A 19,685-nucleotide genomic window follows, 5' to 3' on the forward strand; every position below is an offset into this window, starting at 1 on the left:
AGAAAGAAAGAAAGAAAGAAAGAAAGAAAGAAAGAAAGAAAGAAAGAAAGAAAGAAAGAAAGAGAAAGAGAAAGACTGGGAATGTGAGTCAGTAATATAATGCCATCCTACCCAAACACAGCCTAGATCCCACCCTTAGTATTAAAAAACATCAATCATCAAGGCACAAGTATAGACCCAAAGAAGACTCATACACACAGCAAAGTGGCCTCTGATAGAGACACTTGAATTATTCAGTCCTTGGACATCCATCTTGAGCAGTCACTTATCTTCAGCATAACTTTAAACAAAAGTCCTTATTTAAGCAAGATTAATTAGCACTCCTTCTCTGACCTTTTGCCTGTGTGGTGATGAAAGCTGGGTAAGCTTGCTGTTCAGTGAACAACTTCAGTGTGGTTCAAAATCATCTCGGGACAGAGACTTTAGCCAGCAGCCTCCACAGCCAAAAACTCCACACCACATCTTTGCTTTGATGGCCTTCATTGGTTCATGCCATTTGGGGTCCACATTTGTCAAACTTGGAAAGAGCAGGTGTTCACGTCTGTTTAAGCCAGATACAGAACTGCCGTGCCATGGCTGCCACATTTCTCTTCAGGGTCTGCAGGGTGTGGGCATACATGTTCCAAAAGAAAATGCTTGTGTATTTGTGCTGCTGTGTGTTGATCTCTGATACCATTTTATGATCCCATTCACAGATAACTTGTATATAATTGTTTAATATAAAGAAACTGAAACATCCTGTTGGGTGGCCCATTTTCCTACCCATGTCAATATCAGATACTGTCATTGCCAATACGCTTCCAAAATTTCCAAGACCATGAAAAATTATCATCATATAAAATCAGAGAAGTCATACCATCTATGTCAAAGACCTCTTCCTTACCCACCAATTGTAAAATTTGCAATGTAACAGTCTGAAACTATGACTCAGCAAACGAACAAGCTTTGCAGTGGTGGGGAGTTTCAGCAAAGGATATGCTTTCTGGGAAAGTAGCAATGATTCCAATGCTTCGGCTGCCTTTGGGAGCCTCCAACTGTGGTTTGATGCACCCTTCCAACTGCCTGTCTCTGCTGCTTTCAATCATGATTTTCACATTGCTTTGATCTGAAAACATGTTTTCTGGGAATGACCAACGAAATAATGTGCACTTGTGAAATACAAACAACCTCATTGTTCCTCAACTCCTAACTGGAGCATCAGCTCCGTTGTGTGTTGTGCAGACCTTTGGAAGGAAAGAAAACCTGTGGAAATAAACCAGGATCCCCAAGGACACACTGTCCCAGCAAGAACAGCTACTGAAACATAACAGCAAAAGAAGCCTGTACACACACACACACACACACACACACACACACACAGCAGAGTTGAGTATGATATAGGTCTTTTTGTTAAGCTCATTTCATGTTTTTAAAAATAAAATTTGATGTTTGTTGAAAGAAACATAAAACCTAAAAGTAACGACTAATCAACCTCAGAAGGCAAATAAAACAATGGGCTATTGGTTAACCAATGATTCACTCAAGATGAACTGATAGCTAACACAACCCAACATGAACCAATGAGAAAGATTATTAAATAAACAAATTAACAACCTAAATCCAACCAATAAAACAACCCATTGTTTAAGTAAGTATCCAACATGACCACCAAATTAATAGATCAGCAATGATGAAGCAATCAAGTCATCAGTAATTAACAGAAGAACCAACTCAATGGATCACTATTTTACAGAGAAAACAACCAAGTCAATTCTTCCAGTGCCAAACTCAGCATTACACAGAGCAAAGCAATCTTTTCCCTCATCTTTGAGCAGCCTAGGGAATCTGCCCCCATGTTAGCCATGGCATGCTCCCACAGAGCTGGAAATGGCCAGTGCGCCTGTACTTACGGAGGTTATTTACGGGGGCTCGTGTGTCCACGTTCTCATAGTGCTGCACGTGGACGACAATGTTAAGATCTCTCTCCGTGTGGCCAGGGCTGCAGTGGCCCTGTGGCCTCATGACATCCGCAAGGGCCCTGGAGAAACAAAAAACAGAACTCTGCTCATTCACAATATGGCAGTGAGAACCTGCCATGTGCTCAACTCCACCCAGATTGCACAAAAGACAAAGCCATCCCTTCCAAAGAGCCACTGTTCCAGTTAGGAATAGAGCAGAAGAAAACAAAGAAGTAATAAATACATTGACTTTGAGCAGAGGTTACACTGTCACTCTACACTGTTCACTGGCAAGGTCATCCACCAAATGGAGCTACTGAGGAGGTCAGAGGTTACACAGTCACTTGTGGCTCACTGGCCCGATGGTGCTGCTGAAGGGGACAGATGATGAGTCCATGCAATGTGGCTCCACCCCAGAGGCTGAGTTCTCTATGCTTAACACAGATACACTTCTTGCTTAGCCATGGCCTAAATGTTAGTAAAGAAGTGAATCACTAGGGTAATGTGTAAAGTAATGGCTTCCCTTACCTAAGCAAAAGAATATAGACCTTCCTGTAGGCTTCCAAGGAGTATTGCTCCTTTACAGAAGAATAAACCAAGGCTCAGGGTGGTGAGTTAACCTGTTCAAGGCCACATAGCCAGTGTATAGCACAAAAACTTTAGCCATCTTTTCTTTTTACTTATTTTAAGAGGATGGAAACACAGTTTAGCTAATATCAATGACCTTCATAACAAGATGTAAGCTTAGAACAGAGACAACTGTCAGACAGATGTCACACCCTATGGTCAGACCTACCAACACACCTCCCTTCTTTATTTACCTTCCATGATATGTGGGTTTATAGACATGCAAGTACCCTTAAATGTATGTAGTACTGGAGTGTTATTTGCATGTAAATTCTTTCACATATTTGGTCTTCTTGACCCTTCTTCTGTTTCCCCTTTTGTACATCACATGGAGCTGACAGTTGATTCCATGTCTCGCAAACACAACAAAGTTCTCCAGCCTCCTCAGTCCCGCATCTACCTACCTGCAGGAATGGCTGTCTCCATCTACAAGCCTAGTAAGATGGAGGAACCAACCAGCCACAGTGAGTGCCAACTACAAGCATAGAGGTGTTCTGTGAAAACCAGTGGATGCATCTCTGTAATTACGAACATCCCAGGGACCAACTCTTCGATGAACATCTTCATATTGATCTCCTCTTGGGCCAGGAAGAGGTACACACCTGCAAGCCATGTTTTAGGGGATACACCCAGACATTCTGATCCAAATGCACTCTCAGGATCTACATCACATGAGATAGATTGCTTTGGAGGGGTCCGCACAGACTCCTGGGAGCTCAGCAGAGCCTCTCTGCTGAAGTCATCCTGGCAGTGATGTTCACAGCTAAAGGCACACAGCAACATGATGGAACTTTCTATATTCATCTGAATCCAGATACTAAAGACCCCAGAGGTGGGCATGTGGGAAGAGTTTCTGGAAGCTCTGACCATGTGCCAACTGTTTGCTCAAGTTCAATCTTGAGTCTGTACTAGAGCAACAGAGACGCTGCATGATGAAAGTGGTTGGGGTGGTAGGCTATGGTAAGAAACACAGCCAGGGAGAAGTCTAAAGGGAAAGAGACCTAGGTCAGTAATAGTCCTGCAGGGGTTAGAGGACAGGGTGGAATCCATTAAGAGAAAGGAGAATAACAACAGCTTGCACACATTTGTTCATTCAAAAGATATTTATTGTCTACAGTGTACCATGCATGACATGAGGCCCTGGGGATATGGCACTGCACAAGCTGAAGGAGGTCGTGGCCTTCCTGGAGCTTACATTCTATGGGGAGAGAAATAAAAATAAGTATGTTAAATAAAAATAAGCAAGAGCTGAAATAAACAAACAAAGAACAATGCAGCCAATAGTCAGGCACCATAACAACAGCCAAAAGTAGAAACAGCCCAAATGTCCATCAGCCAATAAGCAGAATGCAGTATAGGAAATGGAATATTACTCAGCCATGAAGAGGAAAAATAGAGCCTTGACACCAGCCCCAACATGAATGAAACTTGAGAACCTTAAGAACAGTGAAAGAAAGCAAACAAAAGGCCTGAGTTATATAGTTTTGTTTACAGCAAATGTTTAGAACAGCCAAATCCATAAAGAGAAAGTAAAATCATAGTTGCCAGAGGCTATGTGGGAGAGAGGGAGTGGGAGCTGACTACTAACAGATAAAGTTTTTGGAGGAGAGGGGGGTGGTAGTTAGCGCTTCATTTGACTTAGTGACTCAGACAAAAATTAGAGGGATGGGGAGAGATACCAGGACATTTTATGAAGAGGTGAGACTTGAGTGAGCAGAGATGGGCTGGTCATGAGATGCCATAGCTTGGACCTGGGTGGTCCCTCAAAGGTTCACATCAAAGCTTAGTTTCCATCATAACACTGTAGGCACGGTGGGAACTTCAGCAGCAGGGATTGCTGGAGATCTTCAGTCTTTGGAGGCATGTCCTCAAAGTACTGTGGGACCCGGCCACCTCCTCTTGCTTGCTGTTTGCCCTTCTGGCCATGAAGAGAACAGATGTGTTCCACCACAAGCCCCTGTGAAGACATGCTGCCTCACTACCAACGTCAACAGATCATGAGCTGAAACCTTTTCTTTGTTGATTATCAGCTCAGATGTTTGTTGCAGTAACAGAAAGCTAACTCATACACATGAAGGTGATGGACATATCAGGCTGAACATACAGAAAAACACAAAGGCTCTGATGCTGGAAAGACATCAGAGAAACAGGCAAGCAAGCTAATAAAGCTGGAACAGGGCAAACAGAGGGGAACATCGCAAGGTATGGATTGTCATAACCCACTTTACAGCGTAAGGAATTGCCCACATGAGCTTTACTACTTGCAAAGGAGTGAGTGGAGTCCCACTCCTGAATACCTGGAATCAAAGTTCATGCCCTTTCCTACCTCTTCAATAGGCATGGTCTGAAACACAGGGAGGCATCAGGGAAGGGGAGTTCTGAGATGGAGAGGGCCTTGCAAACCTAACTTGCCTTTTTCACTTCTAAACAGGCTCTTCATCCTGGGCTTCAAAGGATCGCTGAATTCCTCTGGAATTGAATGGAAAATTTGTTTGTGCTTTTGTTGTTATTGTTGTTAAGCAAAGAAGCCATGACTTTCATCAGATTTCCCATGAGCTCACTCCCAAAACGCTGAAACAGTCAACTTTTCAGAGGCAACCTCGAAGCTGGCTGCTACTGCCATCCTCCGATCCCCGAGCAGCTTCTGAGTGCTGGGAATTGGGATAGTCCAGCCTCCAAGTCACAGACAACTTTCTCCCAGGGCTGTCTTTCCCAGTGCATGCAATGTGACCAAGATCTAGAGAGCTCCATTTTCCAGGTGAGGAAGGGCAACAGCATGCTTAGCTCACTCTAGAAACTGCATAAAATGGTATGGTATAGGAAAGGCAATGTCAATATGTGACCTTTAGTCATTAAAATGAGAAAACTGTATGTTGATGTCACTGTCTACACTGGATCCACACAGCACATGATGGGAGTCGGGGACCGAAAGTCGAGGAAGGCAACCAGAAACACCCTCACCAGGACCCTTACTTCAGGCAGGTGTGTCCCAAAGAGATGGTGCATATTAAATTATAAACTTCATTAAACATACAAATAATAAACTTAATTATAAACTTATTAACTTATAAACTTTAGATCAGCTGATCATTATAAAGAGTCCTCTACAAAGTTGCCAGTGCAAGCAACAATGGGTAGGCAAGGTGTGCTGGTATGATTACGCCTGTAATCCAGAAATGGAAATTCCTGTTGATGCAGGAATATGGTAAGTTTGAAACTACCCTAGGTTACATGGGGAGTTCAAGGGCAGCTTAGGCTACATTGTGAGTCCCCAACAAGAAACAGAACATGGAAAATGGTAAAAAGAGAACAGAGGAAGAAAAGAGATGGGAACAGAAATTAAAGAAAAAGGGAATGAGAGGGAAGAGAAACAAGAGATAGAGATTAAGTAGAGATAGAGATGAGATGGAAGAGATGGAGATAGAGATGAGAATGAAATGAAGAAAATGGAGAGAGAGGAATGGAGGAGATGGTGATGGAGACAGAGGAGATAAAGGGAAAGGAGATGGAAGAGACTGAGATGGAGAAGATGGAGACAGCAATGGAGATAAAGGAGATGGAGATAGAGATGAGATGAAATGAAGAAAATGGAGATAGAGGAATGGAGGAAATGGAGATGGAAATGATAGTAAAGGAAATGGAAATGAAAGAGACAGAGAAGATGGAGATAGCAATGGCGATGAAGGAGATGGAGATAGAGATGGAGATGATGGAGATACAAGAGATGGAGATGGAAGAGATGGAGATGGAGGAGATAAAGATAGAGAGGTATGTATGAATATGGAGGAAAGGGAGATGTTGGAGATGAAGGAATGGAGGAGATGGAGATAGAGATGAAGATAGATATGGAGATGGAGGATATAGTGAAAGAGGAGATGAATATGGAGGAGATGGAGGAGATGGTGGAAGAGATGGAGATGGAAGAGACAGAGATGGAGATGGAAAATTTGGAGATGATGGAGATGGAGATAAAGGAGATGGAGATGATGGAGATGGAGGCAGAGATGAGAAGGAGGAAATGAAGACAGAGATGGAGATGGAAAAGATGGAGGTGATAGAGACGAGATGGCAAAAATTGCGGAATAGGGGATATGGAATGATGGAGATAGTGGAGATGGAAGAGATGGAGATGGCAGAGATGGAGATGAGATGGAGCAGATGGACATGAGTTGGAGGAAATGGAGATGGAGGAGATGGAGCGGTATGGGAGGGAAATAGAGATGGAGAAAAGAGGAGGAGAAGGAGAAAGAGATGGACAAAAAAGAAAGAAAAGGGAATGCTACTCTCCATTAGCTTCTTACAATGTTAAAACCGGACTGATCCATTCAGGTCCAAATAAAGTCATCCAAAAAATAATCAAAACTCTCAAGAAGAATATTCAAAGCATGCATTTATTTGTGTGTGTGGAACATCATTGTTAATGTATACAGTGCCTAAGGATTGTAGTTAGTGGGAGCAAGAAGACATCACAAATAACTATAGACTTCAAAGTAATGTTTATTTTTCCACCTTCTACAAAGTCCAAAACTTTTCTTATGCATGCTTATAACACTCTTCATATTTGTTCATAGGCCCTAGAATATACTAATTACAAAAATTAGCATATTATGGTGTGCATGATAAAAGCATTTTTAAGTAGGGATGTGTCAAAACTTGTAATGAATCAGTGGGAAGGACCTTCCACTTATAACAAGCAAAACAAACCAAGATTTAAGGGTTTGACAAATGGTCCTGGTGTCTGTTTGGTTTCGGTGTGCTTGTAGAGGACATAAGATTATCTGAAATTCTTGTTAAAAGCCAGATTCTGATTCAATAACCAAGATAGGACCTAAGATTTTGCCCAAGCTGCTAGGTGATGTCAATACTGCTGGTCCATAAACAATCAATGAACATCAAGCTGCTACCAATGCTATATGCACTATAATAATCGGCCACATTGTGCCCAGATGTTTGATAAAATAGTTTTCTGAGTGTTTCTGAGAGTGTTTTGGATTAATTAGTAAACTAAGGAAGGTAGAATTCTCATTGTAATGTGGGTAGGCCATAGTCAGCCATTTGAAGGTCTGAATAAAGAGATTGATCCTTCCCCAACTAACAGAATTCTCCTGCCAGGTGGCTGTGAGACTCAAGCATTGGTCCTTCCTGGTTCTGTGGAATCCTTTCTGTCAGCCTTCAGGCTTGATCTGAGATACCAGCTTGGCAAATTTGGGACTTTATAACTCCATACAATAAGGCTTTTGATGTGTTAACTTTGATGTATTGATTCTGCTTCTGATCCCTCACAGAAGTAGCTACACCTAGATTCCTTTGTCTCCCCACCCCTGCCACACACACTCTCTTAACCCAGTTCAGAACAATTTTACTGACAATTGTATCTTTGAGGTTGAAAAACGATTGAATATTAGCAATTTCATAAGCTTCAATCTAGTGACAATTTTCCTGTACATTTCATTATGTGTTGCCTATCCCTCCAATATGTGACTAAGAGCCCTGTGAAACAAAGAATTGCAACTGCATCTGTCACTACCCTTTTAGAGTACTAGCTCAGTGTTGGCCATAAAGTAAGTATTCAATAAACATCCATTAGATAGATGAAGGATGGATGGATGGATGGATGGATGGATGGATGGATGGATGGATGGATGGATATATGAATGGGTGGGTAAATGAATGGATAAATGGATTGATAGATGAATGGGTAAATGAATGAATGGATGAATAGATTAATAGATGAATGAATAAATGGGTAGATAGGTTGGGGAATGGATGGATGGATGGTGGGTGGGTGGATGAATGGATAGATAAATGCATAAATGGATGGATGGATGGATGGATGGATGGATGGATGGATGGATGAAAGGGTAGGTAGATAGGTGGATGAATGGATGGAAAATGAATGGATGAATGAATGAGTAGGTGGGTGGGTGGGTGGGAGGATGGATGGATGGATGGATGGATGGATGGAGTGGTTTATGTCATATAAAACAGAATGCCAGCAACAGAACTCTCTATATTAGGTACTCAAGAAACAGCTATGGAATGTTTGTCCCTACATTCCTTGCTATGAATGATAATGGAAAGAGACAGATAATAAACCAATCAACTGAAAAATCAGTAACTTACTTTGAGACCATGTTATAAAGGGAAGGAAATAACATTGAGCACTAAGCTGTAGCATGGGGAGAAGTGGGGAAGCTAAGCTTGAGAGGACATAGGGGGCTTCCTGGACCTGCCATTTCAGAGCTAATGAAAGAGGACTGAGTGTGGGCCTGGCTGGAGGACAAAATGGAAACATATATCACTTTTCTTTCTGACACAAAAAACAAACACAAGGTGTCAATATTTCCAAACGGAATTCCACCACCTGGCCTGAAACAGCCAAGGGTCTGGAGATGTGTGTTCTTTGCTTGCTTGTTTTTGGTTAGTATGTTTTGTTTTAAGACAGGATCTCATATTATTAGAGGTTAGCCTCAAATTCCCTATATAGGTGAACATGACCTTGAACTGTTGATTCTCCTGCCAACCCACCCCAACCACAGAGATAGGAGTATAGGTGTGCACCACTATGCCTGGTGTTATGCAGTGATGGGACTCAAACCCAGGGATTCATGCATGCTAGGCAAGTACTCTACCAACAAAGCCACATTCCAAGTTTATGTCCTGAGTATTAAACCCATCAGTGGGCTTCCTGAGCATCATGTCTTGCACAAGAAATTTCATTCATAGCTCAGAACACAAGGACAATGGTCAAAATCAAACTTTCTAGAGTGGTGGTTTACACTAGTGTAAACAAATATCAAAGCTCATCAAAATCTATAATCAAAATGTGAGTACTGACTGTAAGTTATGCATCCATGAAGCAGATTTCAGTCCTGCAATAAAAATGGGTACTTCCTGTGTCAACACAGAGGATTCTCCAGCTTGGGAAACCTCAGAATAACCACAGATGCTCAGAAAGATGAGCAGATCAGAGGGGTGCTGGGAGGCCACAGAAAAGGCCAGTGCAAGGGGGCATTTGCCACTTGATATCATGTCTTTATGAAGAATTATGGCTCTTCTAACATATTTTTCAAAATCATACAGGACACTGCTATGTCATTTGCTCACATGGATTTATTTTTTACTGGCTTGGATTTTTTTTTATTATGTTTGAAGGTGGGAAAAACAACATGTGTTTCCAACTAGCTTCAAGGGGAGAGAGCTCCAAACATACACTTCTGCCCTCAAGGTTGCCTCCCCAGTGTTTCCACCAGAAGTCTAATCCTGCCAGGGAAGGTACATAAAACATTCCCTGACTTGATCTCACACGGACTCCCAGAACAGGCCCTAGTGCACACTGCTGTCTTCAGGGCATTGAGCATCAATTTAGGATCTGGGAAGACTAGGTAGGGGTCCTTACAGGTCCATACTCCAGTGCAGTGCAGCCTCAAGACCAAGAACCTGCTTCCTGCTTCAGGCTGTCTGGGTTTAAAGTCAGTCTCCTCTAGCTCACTGGGTGGGTGTTCACTCTCTTGGAAAGCAGTCTGTGCCTCCGTAAATGGCAGACAGTCACAGAAGCTACCTTGTGGGGGAGGGGTATGAAATTAAATGAGAATTTACACATAAGCTTGTGGCAAAATTGCAAATCTAACACGGGTTGGTTCTTCGACACCCCAGACAGCACTTTGCAGTACATGTCATCTAGTCACACACAAGCCGTCCTTCCTGCTCAAAGTCTGCCAGCTTCCTGTGATCAGAGGGAAATGCAAATCCATAGAGCTTAGACTGTCACAGAGCACAGACTGGGCACTGGGGTCCCTTCGGTGGACAAGAGGAAGCATTCCAGTGAGAAGGATACTAGCTAGTGACTCCAGATAGGACCTATGACAATCGCTTTCCAAGTCTGTTTCACAGCAAATTCTCAACCTGCAGATGAGAAGTGGAATATCCGAAATGTGAAGCAGCCTTCCCAAGGTCACCCAAATATTAAGAGACTTCACTACATCTACTGGGAACATGTGTCATTCATGACTCTCCAGGGTCTACAGGTGACATGGTAAGTGAGTTGGGAGGGCAGTCAGTGACTGAGATAGACCAAAAATCTCTGTCTTAAGGGGAAGGTCACTACCTGACACAAACAGTGGTTGCTAGGTGAAAACTCCAGATGCAGGGTCACAGATCTCCCAGACTGGTCGGGAAATTAGAGACTGGAATTCTGAGGGGTCCAGTTTTTCAATACTAGCTACTGACTTGAAATTGGTTTTAAAATAGCATGGATATTAGGGGTGGAAGAGACTTTACAGCCAAATACAGCAACACCTCTTTACCAGATCCAGACTTAAAGCCAAACTCTGAAGGACATCTATGGTGTGAGAAGGATACTTTGATATGATTGGACACATAATGACAGTGTGGCATTTTCGTTCTCTTTGTAAGTTATGATCATGGAATTGTATTGTGTGGGGGAAATGTTTTTTTTAGGAGACCCATGCTGTAAGTATGTGGCGACTGAATGGTGTGTCTACAACTTATTTTCAAATGGTTCAGCTGGAGGTGGGTGTGGGATGAGAGGAAGGAAGGCAAGAAGGACAGGCAGGAAGGAGGCAAGAATGAAGAAGAGGGAGAAAGGAAGGAAAAAGAGAGAGGAAGAAAGGGAAGAAGGAGGGGGAGGGAAGGGAAATGAAGGGAAGGGAGAGACAAGGAAAAAGAAACAGAAAGAAAGCATAACAATTAAGCAAATTTGACAAAAGTGTAAAGCTGATTTAATCAAGATTGGTGCTTCTAAGCATGGAGATTTTACTCCCCTCTGTCAACTGAGTGTCTAGTGACAATTTCTACTATCATGGCAGGTGTGGAGGTGTCATCGAATTAGTGGGTAGAGGTCCAGAATGCTGCCAGACACCCTACAATGTGCAAAGCAGCTCCCAGCACAGAAGTCGCTATGCATCCCTGGGTGTAAATGGTGCCGAGGGTGACAGACCCTGATTCAGGTTAAGGATGCTCTACAGGCCATTGCATCCCTTCAAGGTTTTTGCATCTTCACATTTTCTCCAGTGGAAACTTATGGTGGCACACGCTTACAAACCCATTCCCTGGGAACCTGGAGTGAGAAGATCACGAGTTGGAGGCCAGCCTAGGCCATATGATCAAACTCTATCTCAAAAACAATACACAGAAAACTTTTAAGAGACATAAACAGTAACACTATGCAGAACCAAAAGATAACTTTTCAGGAGCGTTGCTGGCCATAGTTACCACCATTGCAGCCGCACCTCCGGTAAACAGCGACTGCCTGTGGCTACTGTCATGATGCTGGGGAGGTGGCTCCACAGTTCTCCTTCTCCCTCCCTCTTTCTCCCCCTCTACAGCATTGTATACTTAAAAGGGGTGCATTTGACTGTGGGGAGACATGTGGAAATCAGAGATCAGTGTCTGAAGCTCTGTTCTACTGCTCTCTACCTTAAGTTTGGGAACAGGGTATTTCACTGAACCTGGAGCTCACCAACTGGCTAACACTTCTAACACTAGGGCTACAGACATTCACCACTGGTGTGGCTTTTTATGTGGGTGCTGGGATTTGAACCGGGGTCCTCACGCTTGCACAGCAGAACTCTCCCCCACTGAGCCATCTCCCTAGTCCTTACAAGATGGCATGGGTTCTCCCCACCCCTCCTGGTAGCTATCCTTCTCTTTCTTCTCCATCCTCCTCTGCCCAGAGGGAAGCAGACCAAACACCAAGGACTCCAAACATGCATTCTGACATGCTGGGAGCCTCCATCGAAAAACATAACTTTCCTAGTCACTGGGATAAAGTGTGCAGAGGAATGCTGCCACCTGCATGTCCTTGACAAGGTGCTTCCCAGGAAAAAATGAGACCAATGCCCCTTTCCACATCCCTGAGCTCCTGACAAACACTAAGAGGCTGTACCTGGCAGGTTACTGTCACCTGGAATGTGCCTACCCTCAGACCAGCCTCTTCGCTAAGCTTGGAGCACTGGTCCCGGCTGAAGGATCTGTTGGCACCATCAGGCAAATTGCCACCATCAGCCAGTTGCCGCACTGGGCTCCACATGATTAAGGACATGGCAGCATGTGATGCATGCGGAGAGACCTGGGGCAGCCTGGGTACCACAGAAAGGTTAATCAAGTGGGGAAAACAAGCTACCGAATGCAAAAAGAGTCACACAGCCCTCCACTTTTCTCTTGAATTAAACTCCTTCCTTCGTAAAATATTCCCAAACTAAAGGCCAGTGTTTCTCCCAGATCTCAAATTCACTGAAAGAGTGTGCTGGGCCCACTCCAAACATACTGAGTCTCAATCCCCATAGCAAGAATGGAAAACTCTGCACCGTGGGAAGTTCCCCCGATCCTGAGTGGGCCAGAAAACATCTCACTCAGGTACAAATGAGTTGGACCCAGTGCTTTGATGTCACAATTTTCTTCTAATTGAGTGACTTTGAGCAAAGCCACTTCACCGTGCCATGATTTTCTCCTATGTAAACAGAGAATTAAAAAAGCAGCTGTGCCCCCCCCTCACACGGGAGGAGCAGCCTTGCCAGGCCACAGAAGAAAACATTGCAGCCAGTCCTGAAGAGACTTGATAAACTAGAGTCACATGGAAGGGAAGGAGGTCCTCCCCTGTTAGTGGACTTGGACTTGGAAAGGGGCAGGGAGAAGATGAGGGAGGGAGGGTGGGATTGGGAGGGATGAGGGACGGGGCTACGGCTGGGATACAATGTAAATAACCTTTGATTAATATAAAAAATAAATAAATTTTTAAAAAACGCAGCTGTGTCATAAGCTAGCTGTGAGAACTGAGTTTTCACACACACACCTCACAGTGCCCAGCACCCAGCCCTGTGCTCAGCAGGTGTGCCTTCTTTTCCTTCTCAGTGTTTGGATGAGCATTAGAATCATCTAGAGAGCTTTGCCAGCCCAATAGTACTTGGCTCCCACTCCACATTCTAATTTAAAGTCAAAGGTGGGACCCCTAGCAACAGGGACTGTCAGCAATACAGGTGGTGTCAAAGAGCAGCCAGCTTGAACCTAAGAAGCTGCCAGTGACACAATCAAGGCTTCTCCCTTGCCAAGGCCAAGCACTTCCTCTGCATTCTGGAATCCCTGAATGCTTACAGGAAGAGCCTGAGGTAAAGCTCTGCCACCCAGCACTGGGCACTCCTAGATGCTGCCTCCAAACAGACCTTGCCTAGAACCTGCAGAAAAACTCCAGTCAATACCTCCAAAAGAGCTGCCTGAGAGGAGGGGTTAGGACAGGGAAGCAGGGTTCCCACTGAGCCCCTGAGCATCAATGAGAGCTGGTTTGACCAGGGTACCAGTCTAAGGGAGCCTGAAGCTGTAGCTCCATCTCCCCACAAGCCTGCTCTTCTCCCCACCAATTCCCAAAAAGGGAGTGTTGAGAACTTAGCAAAAAGGCCTGAAGGAGACTTCAGCAAGCTGGCTGTCTCTGGCAACACGCCTGACACTATCAGGAGACTTCCCGGGACAGGGCTCTTCTCTCCTGAGTCAGGTGACAGTGAACCTGGGGGAGCAGGAGGGAGGCTGGTTCAGGTTCGGGTTTCCTGAATGCCCTGGGGGCCTATATTTCCTGCCTCCAAGAAATCACCACTCTCCACTAACCCAAACTGATCAGAACTTCCCCACCTTCCCCTCCAGACCCCTTATCTCCGGGAAAAGAAAAATTCATCGGATACTCTTCCTCATATAAATAGAAAACAATTACTAGTGAGGTGATGATGTTCCTTCGCCTATTTTTGGTGGGTCTCTTTGTTCAGATTTTTAGACATGTACCCGGGTCGCTTGCACACGTGCGCGTTCGCTCACACACACACCCCTTCGTGGAGGTGGGGGATGCAGAGTGAAGAGAACGCAGTCACTTCAATGCCTAGACTCAAAGTCAGTTGGGCTTTAGCTCCAGGCATCCCGCTGTCAGCTGGCCGCAGTAGCTCTCTTTGCATCTCTCTTGCCCAGACCTCACCTTAACCCCTCATTTCTCCCCTGGGTCCTGGGCTCCAGTAGCATCCTTCACCTCCGAAGTTACTGAGTTCTGGGAATCAATTCAGACACTTGGGGGAGGGGTTAAACAAAAAGGCAAATAGCTCCATTAATCCCCAAATGCTTTCTTCCATCTGCTGCGACTTTCCCAGGGTTGGGACTTGCATAATGAATAGAGCGAAAGGCAAAGTTGGCGAATCAAGGTGCTTGAAGGGTGGAGGGGGCCTTGGAGTCAGCTCCAACCCAGGCAAGGTGCTCAGCCCTGTGATGGCTGCACCACGGAGAGGGATAGATGGTGAAGAAGAAAAGGAACGAGGAGGGGATGAGGTTCCAATCAAGGGCCCTCAACGCTCTGGGGAAGGAGGCTTTTGTTCTCGCCCCCTCCGCGCACTCTGCCTAACCTTTGCTTCATTTTCGCTAGTGTACGAGTTGCAGGAAGCACTCACTCTTTTCCTCCCTCCTTCCCTACCTCCTCCATCACACACGCGCATGAGGGCTCACACACGCCCCCCCCCCACACACACACACCTCACTTCCTCTCAGGTTCGCCTGACTCTGTTTACCTAGAGCGGAGCATCTAGAATAAATAGATCCTCTTCCCAAAACCCAAGAGTTTGAAGACCCGGTTGTGTGTCTCAACTCCCACCACCACCTCTAGTGAGAAGACAGCAGGTGGGCGAGGCGAAAAGAGACCTTCCCCTTCCACAGTCAACGTTCACCCCCACCTGCGCTGAGCCCAGAACCTCTGCTCCCTGCTGCAAGGGAAAGTTGTCGTCCTGGGTGACATTCCCAATCGGAGACCTTGGGATGAAGGGAACGGTGGCTGGGGATGCTGGGGATGGGAGGGAAAGGTAAGCGGACCCAGAGAGGAGGGCGAAGAGGGGGCATCCCACCTGGACATGTGTTCCCTTTGGGGACGGTGCGCTTTCTCCAGCCCCAGCTTGGTGAAGATGCCCACAAGCACCATGACAGCCACCACCCCGCAGATGATGTAGACGATCAGGTTGGTCTTGTCCTTGGTGGGGTCGTGCAGGGGGTCGTCCTTACGCGCTGGGGGCTTGCCGGTGTTGAGCCAGAGCGGCGTGTCGTAGTTGGTACAGGTGCTCTGGTTCAGCCGCCGCTTCTTAAACGTGCAGCAGAACCGGAAGCCACAAGTCCCGCAGCAGAAGATGAAGTCGCCCGAGCTGCAGTTGAACGGCGGGTCCCACTGGCCCATGACATCGAAGTAGCCCCGACAGGAGTCCGGCGTGGGCGCCCGAGTCGGTGGCGCGTCCGAGCTTCCGACTCCCTCGCCGGCCTCTCCGGAGGCGGCCCCGGAGCGGTTGCCCCCCGTGAGCAGCAGCACGCCGCCCAGTTGCGCCAGCTGCCCGTGCCCAGCTCGCTCCTGCGCCCGGCACATGCGGGCGCACAGCTCGGTGAGGAAGCAGCCGAGGAGCAGCCGGAGGACTCGGCGCATCGTGTCTCCCAGCCCGGGCTGGAGCGCTCGGTCGCCGCTGGAGCCTCTGCCGCCGCCTCTGGACGCGCGGCCGAAGCTGCCGAGGCTGCTGGCGGGGGCTGCGGGCCGCCGCTGGCCGCACATGCAGGGAGGCGGCGCGGGGCGCTCGGTGGTCGGCGGCCACTGCGCTGGGCTCAGCCTGCCTTCGCCTCCAGCGCGCCGCGCGCCGAGGAAGAGGGCCGGCCTGGGAGGAGCGCGCCGGGGCCGGGCGGGGACGGAGCCGGAGCGGGGGCCAGCGCGGGGTGCAGGTCCTGCCGGCCACCGGGAGAGGCGGAGGCGGAGAGCAAGGGAGAGTCGGTGTGTCCGTAACTCCCCTCCGCCCGCCGCCCGGGGCTCGGCTCCCCACGTCCGCTCGCTCGCAGGATGCTCTTCACCTCGCCAGCTCGCCAAGTGCGCTGGAGAGAGCTAAGCGACACTTGTGGAATGAAGGGAGGGCCTTAGGGAAGGGGGAGGGGAGGAGGGCGGATAGAGGAGGAGTGAGGGGGAGGGCGAGCGCGAGCTCGAAAGGGGCGGGGGCGCGGGAAGAGGTGTCTCGGGCGGGCGGGGGCGAGTGGGGGGCTTTCAGAGACCGCTCCGGTAGGAGCAGCGAGCTCCGCAGCCGCCAGGCTCGGAAGAGCAGCTCGGATTTCCGGGCAGGTGAAGAGAACCGTGGTCGGGACCTCCGGCACCTCTGGGGAGAAAGGTGCGGCTCACCCCAAGCAAAGGCTCAGAGGTGGCTCCGCCCGCGGCTTTTCCCCCCCTAGGAGTGCGTGCGCAGAAGCTGCGGTTGCAATCTGTCGATCACGCAAGGGGTGACTCTAGGAGAATCGGGACAGACTAGATGGCTTGCTCACTCTTAAGACACACTAGAAGCAGTGTAGACAGGATCTTCCTCCACCTCCCTGGCGTGCGGGAACAGCCTTTGCCCTTCCTTAGGGATGCGCCCTTCTGCCTGGCGCAAGCCCGGGATGTCCCTGAACAGAGAAGACAAAGGCTAAACTGGGAAGGTGGGTGAAGTGTCAAGACCCTGGACTGTGGTGAGCATCCCAGGATAGGGGCTTGGGAACTCACTGAAGATGCCGGAGGGTCGGGGGAGGTGGCCAGCGGTTCATCCTGGAAGGTCTCTCCTAGGACCTCGCCTAGCCCCTGGGACCCACAGCTTTCTGTCTCTTCGCCCCCGCAGCGTTCGCTGAGCTCCACAGGAGGGCACACCGCGGAGCCGCCTGCGCCGGCAGTTTTGGCGCAGCGCAAGGCCTGGGCACTCATCCTCAGCCACCCTGTCGTTCCTGCAGCGAGCGCGACAGTCTCCAGAGCAGGCTGTCCCCTGTCCCCACGGAGCCCCTTTCCCGACATCCTCACCGAGCTTGTTTCCTAGACTCGCAGCATCTCTTTCAGCCTTTCCAAATCTGCGCATTCTTCCTCCCTTTCCCCTGGCCGATTCCTCAGAGACCACCATAGGCCCTCTCCCATTTCCCCCACTTCTTCCTGTCCTCTGCTTGGATTTGACTTCAGTAGCACCTAGAACAGGATGCACATCAAAGCTGAAAAGCTAAATTTGTATTTCCATATGCCCTGGCGTTTGTTTTTAATTCTATTAACTAAGTATGCTCTTTGCAGCCGGCTGGGTGATGGACAGCGGAACAGTGTTTTCACTGCTCTCTTCTCTTCGGCTCCAGCTGCAGGTCTTTTGGAGGACATTTTCAAAGGACCAAGAAGTTGGGGCACATGTAAAATGCTATGCTGGGAGCCCCTTAATTGGAAAATTGTGGGAGGGTTTGTTGGGACTGTGTGGAAAGTTTTCTCCAAATCAAAGAGTTTGGCTAGGCTCCTGCTCCCTTTGAATAAGCAAGATTTACAAATGTAGCCCAGGGCCACCTTGTTAGACCATACCCGGTCTTAAAGCCAAGACCAGCTGCCTTAGACTGTACTCCAACCATCCCCCACCTGGGAAAAGGGTGAGAACTGCCAATTCATCAGCGTCCTCACAACAGGATCACAGAAATAAGGGGGGGAGGCATATCTGTCACACTGGCCACTCACACCCGCCACCACCCTGTCCGGCCTGCGAACACGAGCATTGGTGTGGGAGTTGATGGCAGCTGACATTCATCTGTGGCTGTCAGCATAGCCCCTCAGCTTGCTTTTATTAAAAACCAATGTCTACTGAGTACCAGGCAACCTGGGGGCTTGTGGAGGAACCGCTGAGCACAATGGCCCCCTGGACCTTCTGCCTCTTAATAAATATTATCTTCCCAGTGGGAAAGTGGAGAAACTGATTGAGCTACCCAGGGTGGTTTGTGGAGTGAATGCTGGAGTTAACATTTGACCCAAGAGATCTGCTTCCAGAGCCCCTGGCATAGCTGCTTCCTAAAACACGCTCATCCTACATTTATTATATATTTACATTTTTTAATGTCTCCAAACACTGCCATGTAAATAATATGACAAAAAAGAGCCTTGCTCATTTGTGTTCCACAGCACAGAGACAAAAGCTGCTTATGAACTATGTTAGCTAGTTGTTCAGTTAATTAAGGTTTTAACAAATCATGAATAGTAAAGTGTTTGTCATGAAAGTATGAGGACCAGAGTTTAATCCCTAGAACCAATGTGAGAGAGAACACAGAACATGGTGGCATCTATGGGGAAGTAGAGATAGGCAGATCCCTGGGACTTGTGGCCCACTGGTCTAAGCTTCTGTGGCGCTTCAGGCATGGTGAGAGGCTGGTGAGACAGCAGTTGAGAGCCTTCACTGCTCCTGCAGAGGACTTAGCTTTGGTCCTTAACACCCATAGCAAGTGACTTTCACTCACATACAGGTCCAGTACTGGAATATATGACACTCTCTGGCCTCCACAGTAATCTGCATGCACTTGGTACACATAAATTCACACAGACAAACAAGTAAAAAGATAAATCTTTTTAAAAATTAAGGTCTTAAGGAGTGACACTTGGAGTTGTCATTTGGCCTCAACAGGCACTGGTACACATGCGTGTACACCTGAACTGAGAGGAATATGCACACACAGAGCACATAGGCACACATAGAACACATACACACACACACACACACTTAAAGCACATAGAGACACACACATAGAGCACACACATACACATTGGGGTTGGGGGAGAGACAGAAAAAAAATCATTAAGGGACAAAAGGAGAAAAGGAATATTCAAAACCAGGAGGGACAGAGTTTCGTCCATTGTGACTTCTCTGAGGTTGGCAGATAACTACACGGGGGCCTGGGAAGGACCTTCTAGAAGGCGTCCTAGGATACAAGAAGTTGTGATCTCTGTGAGCTCTGTCCAGCCGGTGGTAAGGCCAAGGCTGGGATAACCTGCCCAGCTACTGTGTGGTCTTCTGCCATCTTCATCCCTGCTCATCACCTCCCCAGTGCTCACCAACCCACACCAGCATCAGGGACTCCTTTACAGCGAATGACCTCACAGAAAAGCAGGTGCTCTCTCTCTCTCTCTCTCTCTCTCTCTCTCTCTTTCTCTCTGTCTGTCTTTCACATACACTATTGCAAGATGTGAGGGGGGAGGATTTAAGAGACCTTAAAACATAATTTTTAAACACCTTGGACAAAATCTGGGCAGGAAAGTCCACTTCAAGATCTGCCTTTGGTCTCTACACAGTCTCTGTCTTGACGACT

General features: G+C 47.4%; 2 protein-coding genes across 3 annotated transcripts in view; one reads left to right on the top strand and one right to left on the bottom strand.

Moving 5' to 3' along the window:
• Positions 1-16,089, bottom strand: part of Shisa9 (shisa family member 9) — a 328,640-nt gene extending 312,551 nt beyond the window's left edge. For both annotated transcript variants that reach the window (XM_055597761.1, XM_055597760.1), the window contains exons 1-2: positions 15,449-16,089; positions 1,890-2,017 (exon numbers count right to left, since the gene is read on the bottom strand). In XM_055597761.1, coding sequence (XP_055453736.1) covers positions 1,890-2,017; positions 15,449-16,011 — 691 coding nt within the window. In that variant the 5' untranslated portion in view covers positions 16,012-16,089. The remainder of the gene's footprint in view (positions 1-1,889; positions 2,018-15,448) is intronic.
• Positions 16,090-16,132: 43 nt separating this feature from the next.
• On the top strand, positions 16,133-18,292 carry LOC129669484 (uncharacterized). The gene is made up of 3 exons (XM_055597762.1): positions 16,133-16,440; positions 16,966-17,036; positions 17,213-18,292. Exons 1-3 carry the CDS (start codon positions 16,133-16,135, stop codon positions 17,485-17,487), a joined length of 654 nt encoding a protein of 217 aa, XP_055453737.1. The 3' UTR covers positions 17,488-18,292.
• The last annotated feature ends 1,393 nt before the right edge of the window (positions 18,293-19,685 follow it).

Source organism: Psammomys obesus, unplaced genomic scaffold (assembly GCF_907164565.1).
Source record: "Psammomys obesus unplaced genomic scaffold, mPsaObe1.curated_primary_1811, whole genome shotgun sequence".
NCBI classification, from domain to species: domain Eukaryota; kingdom Metazoa; phylum Chordata; class Mammalia; order Rodentia; family Muridae; genus Psammomys; species Psammomys obesus.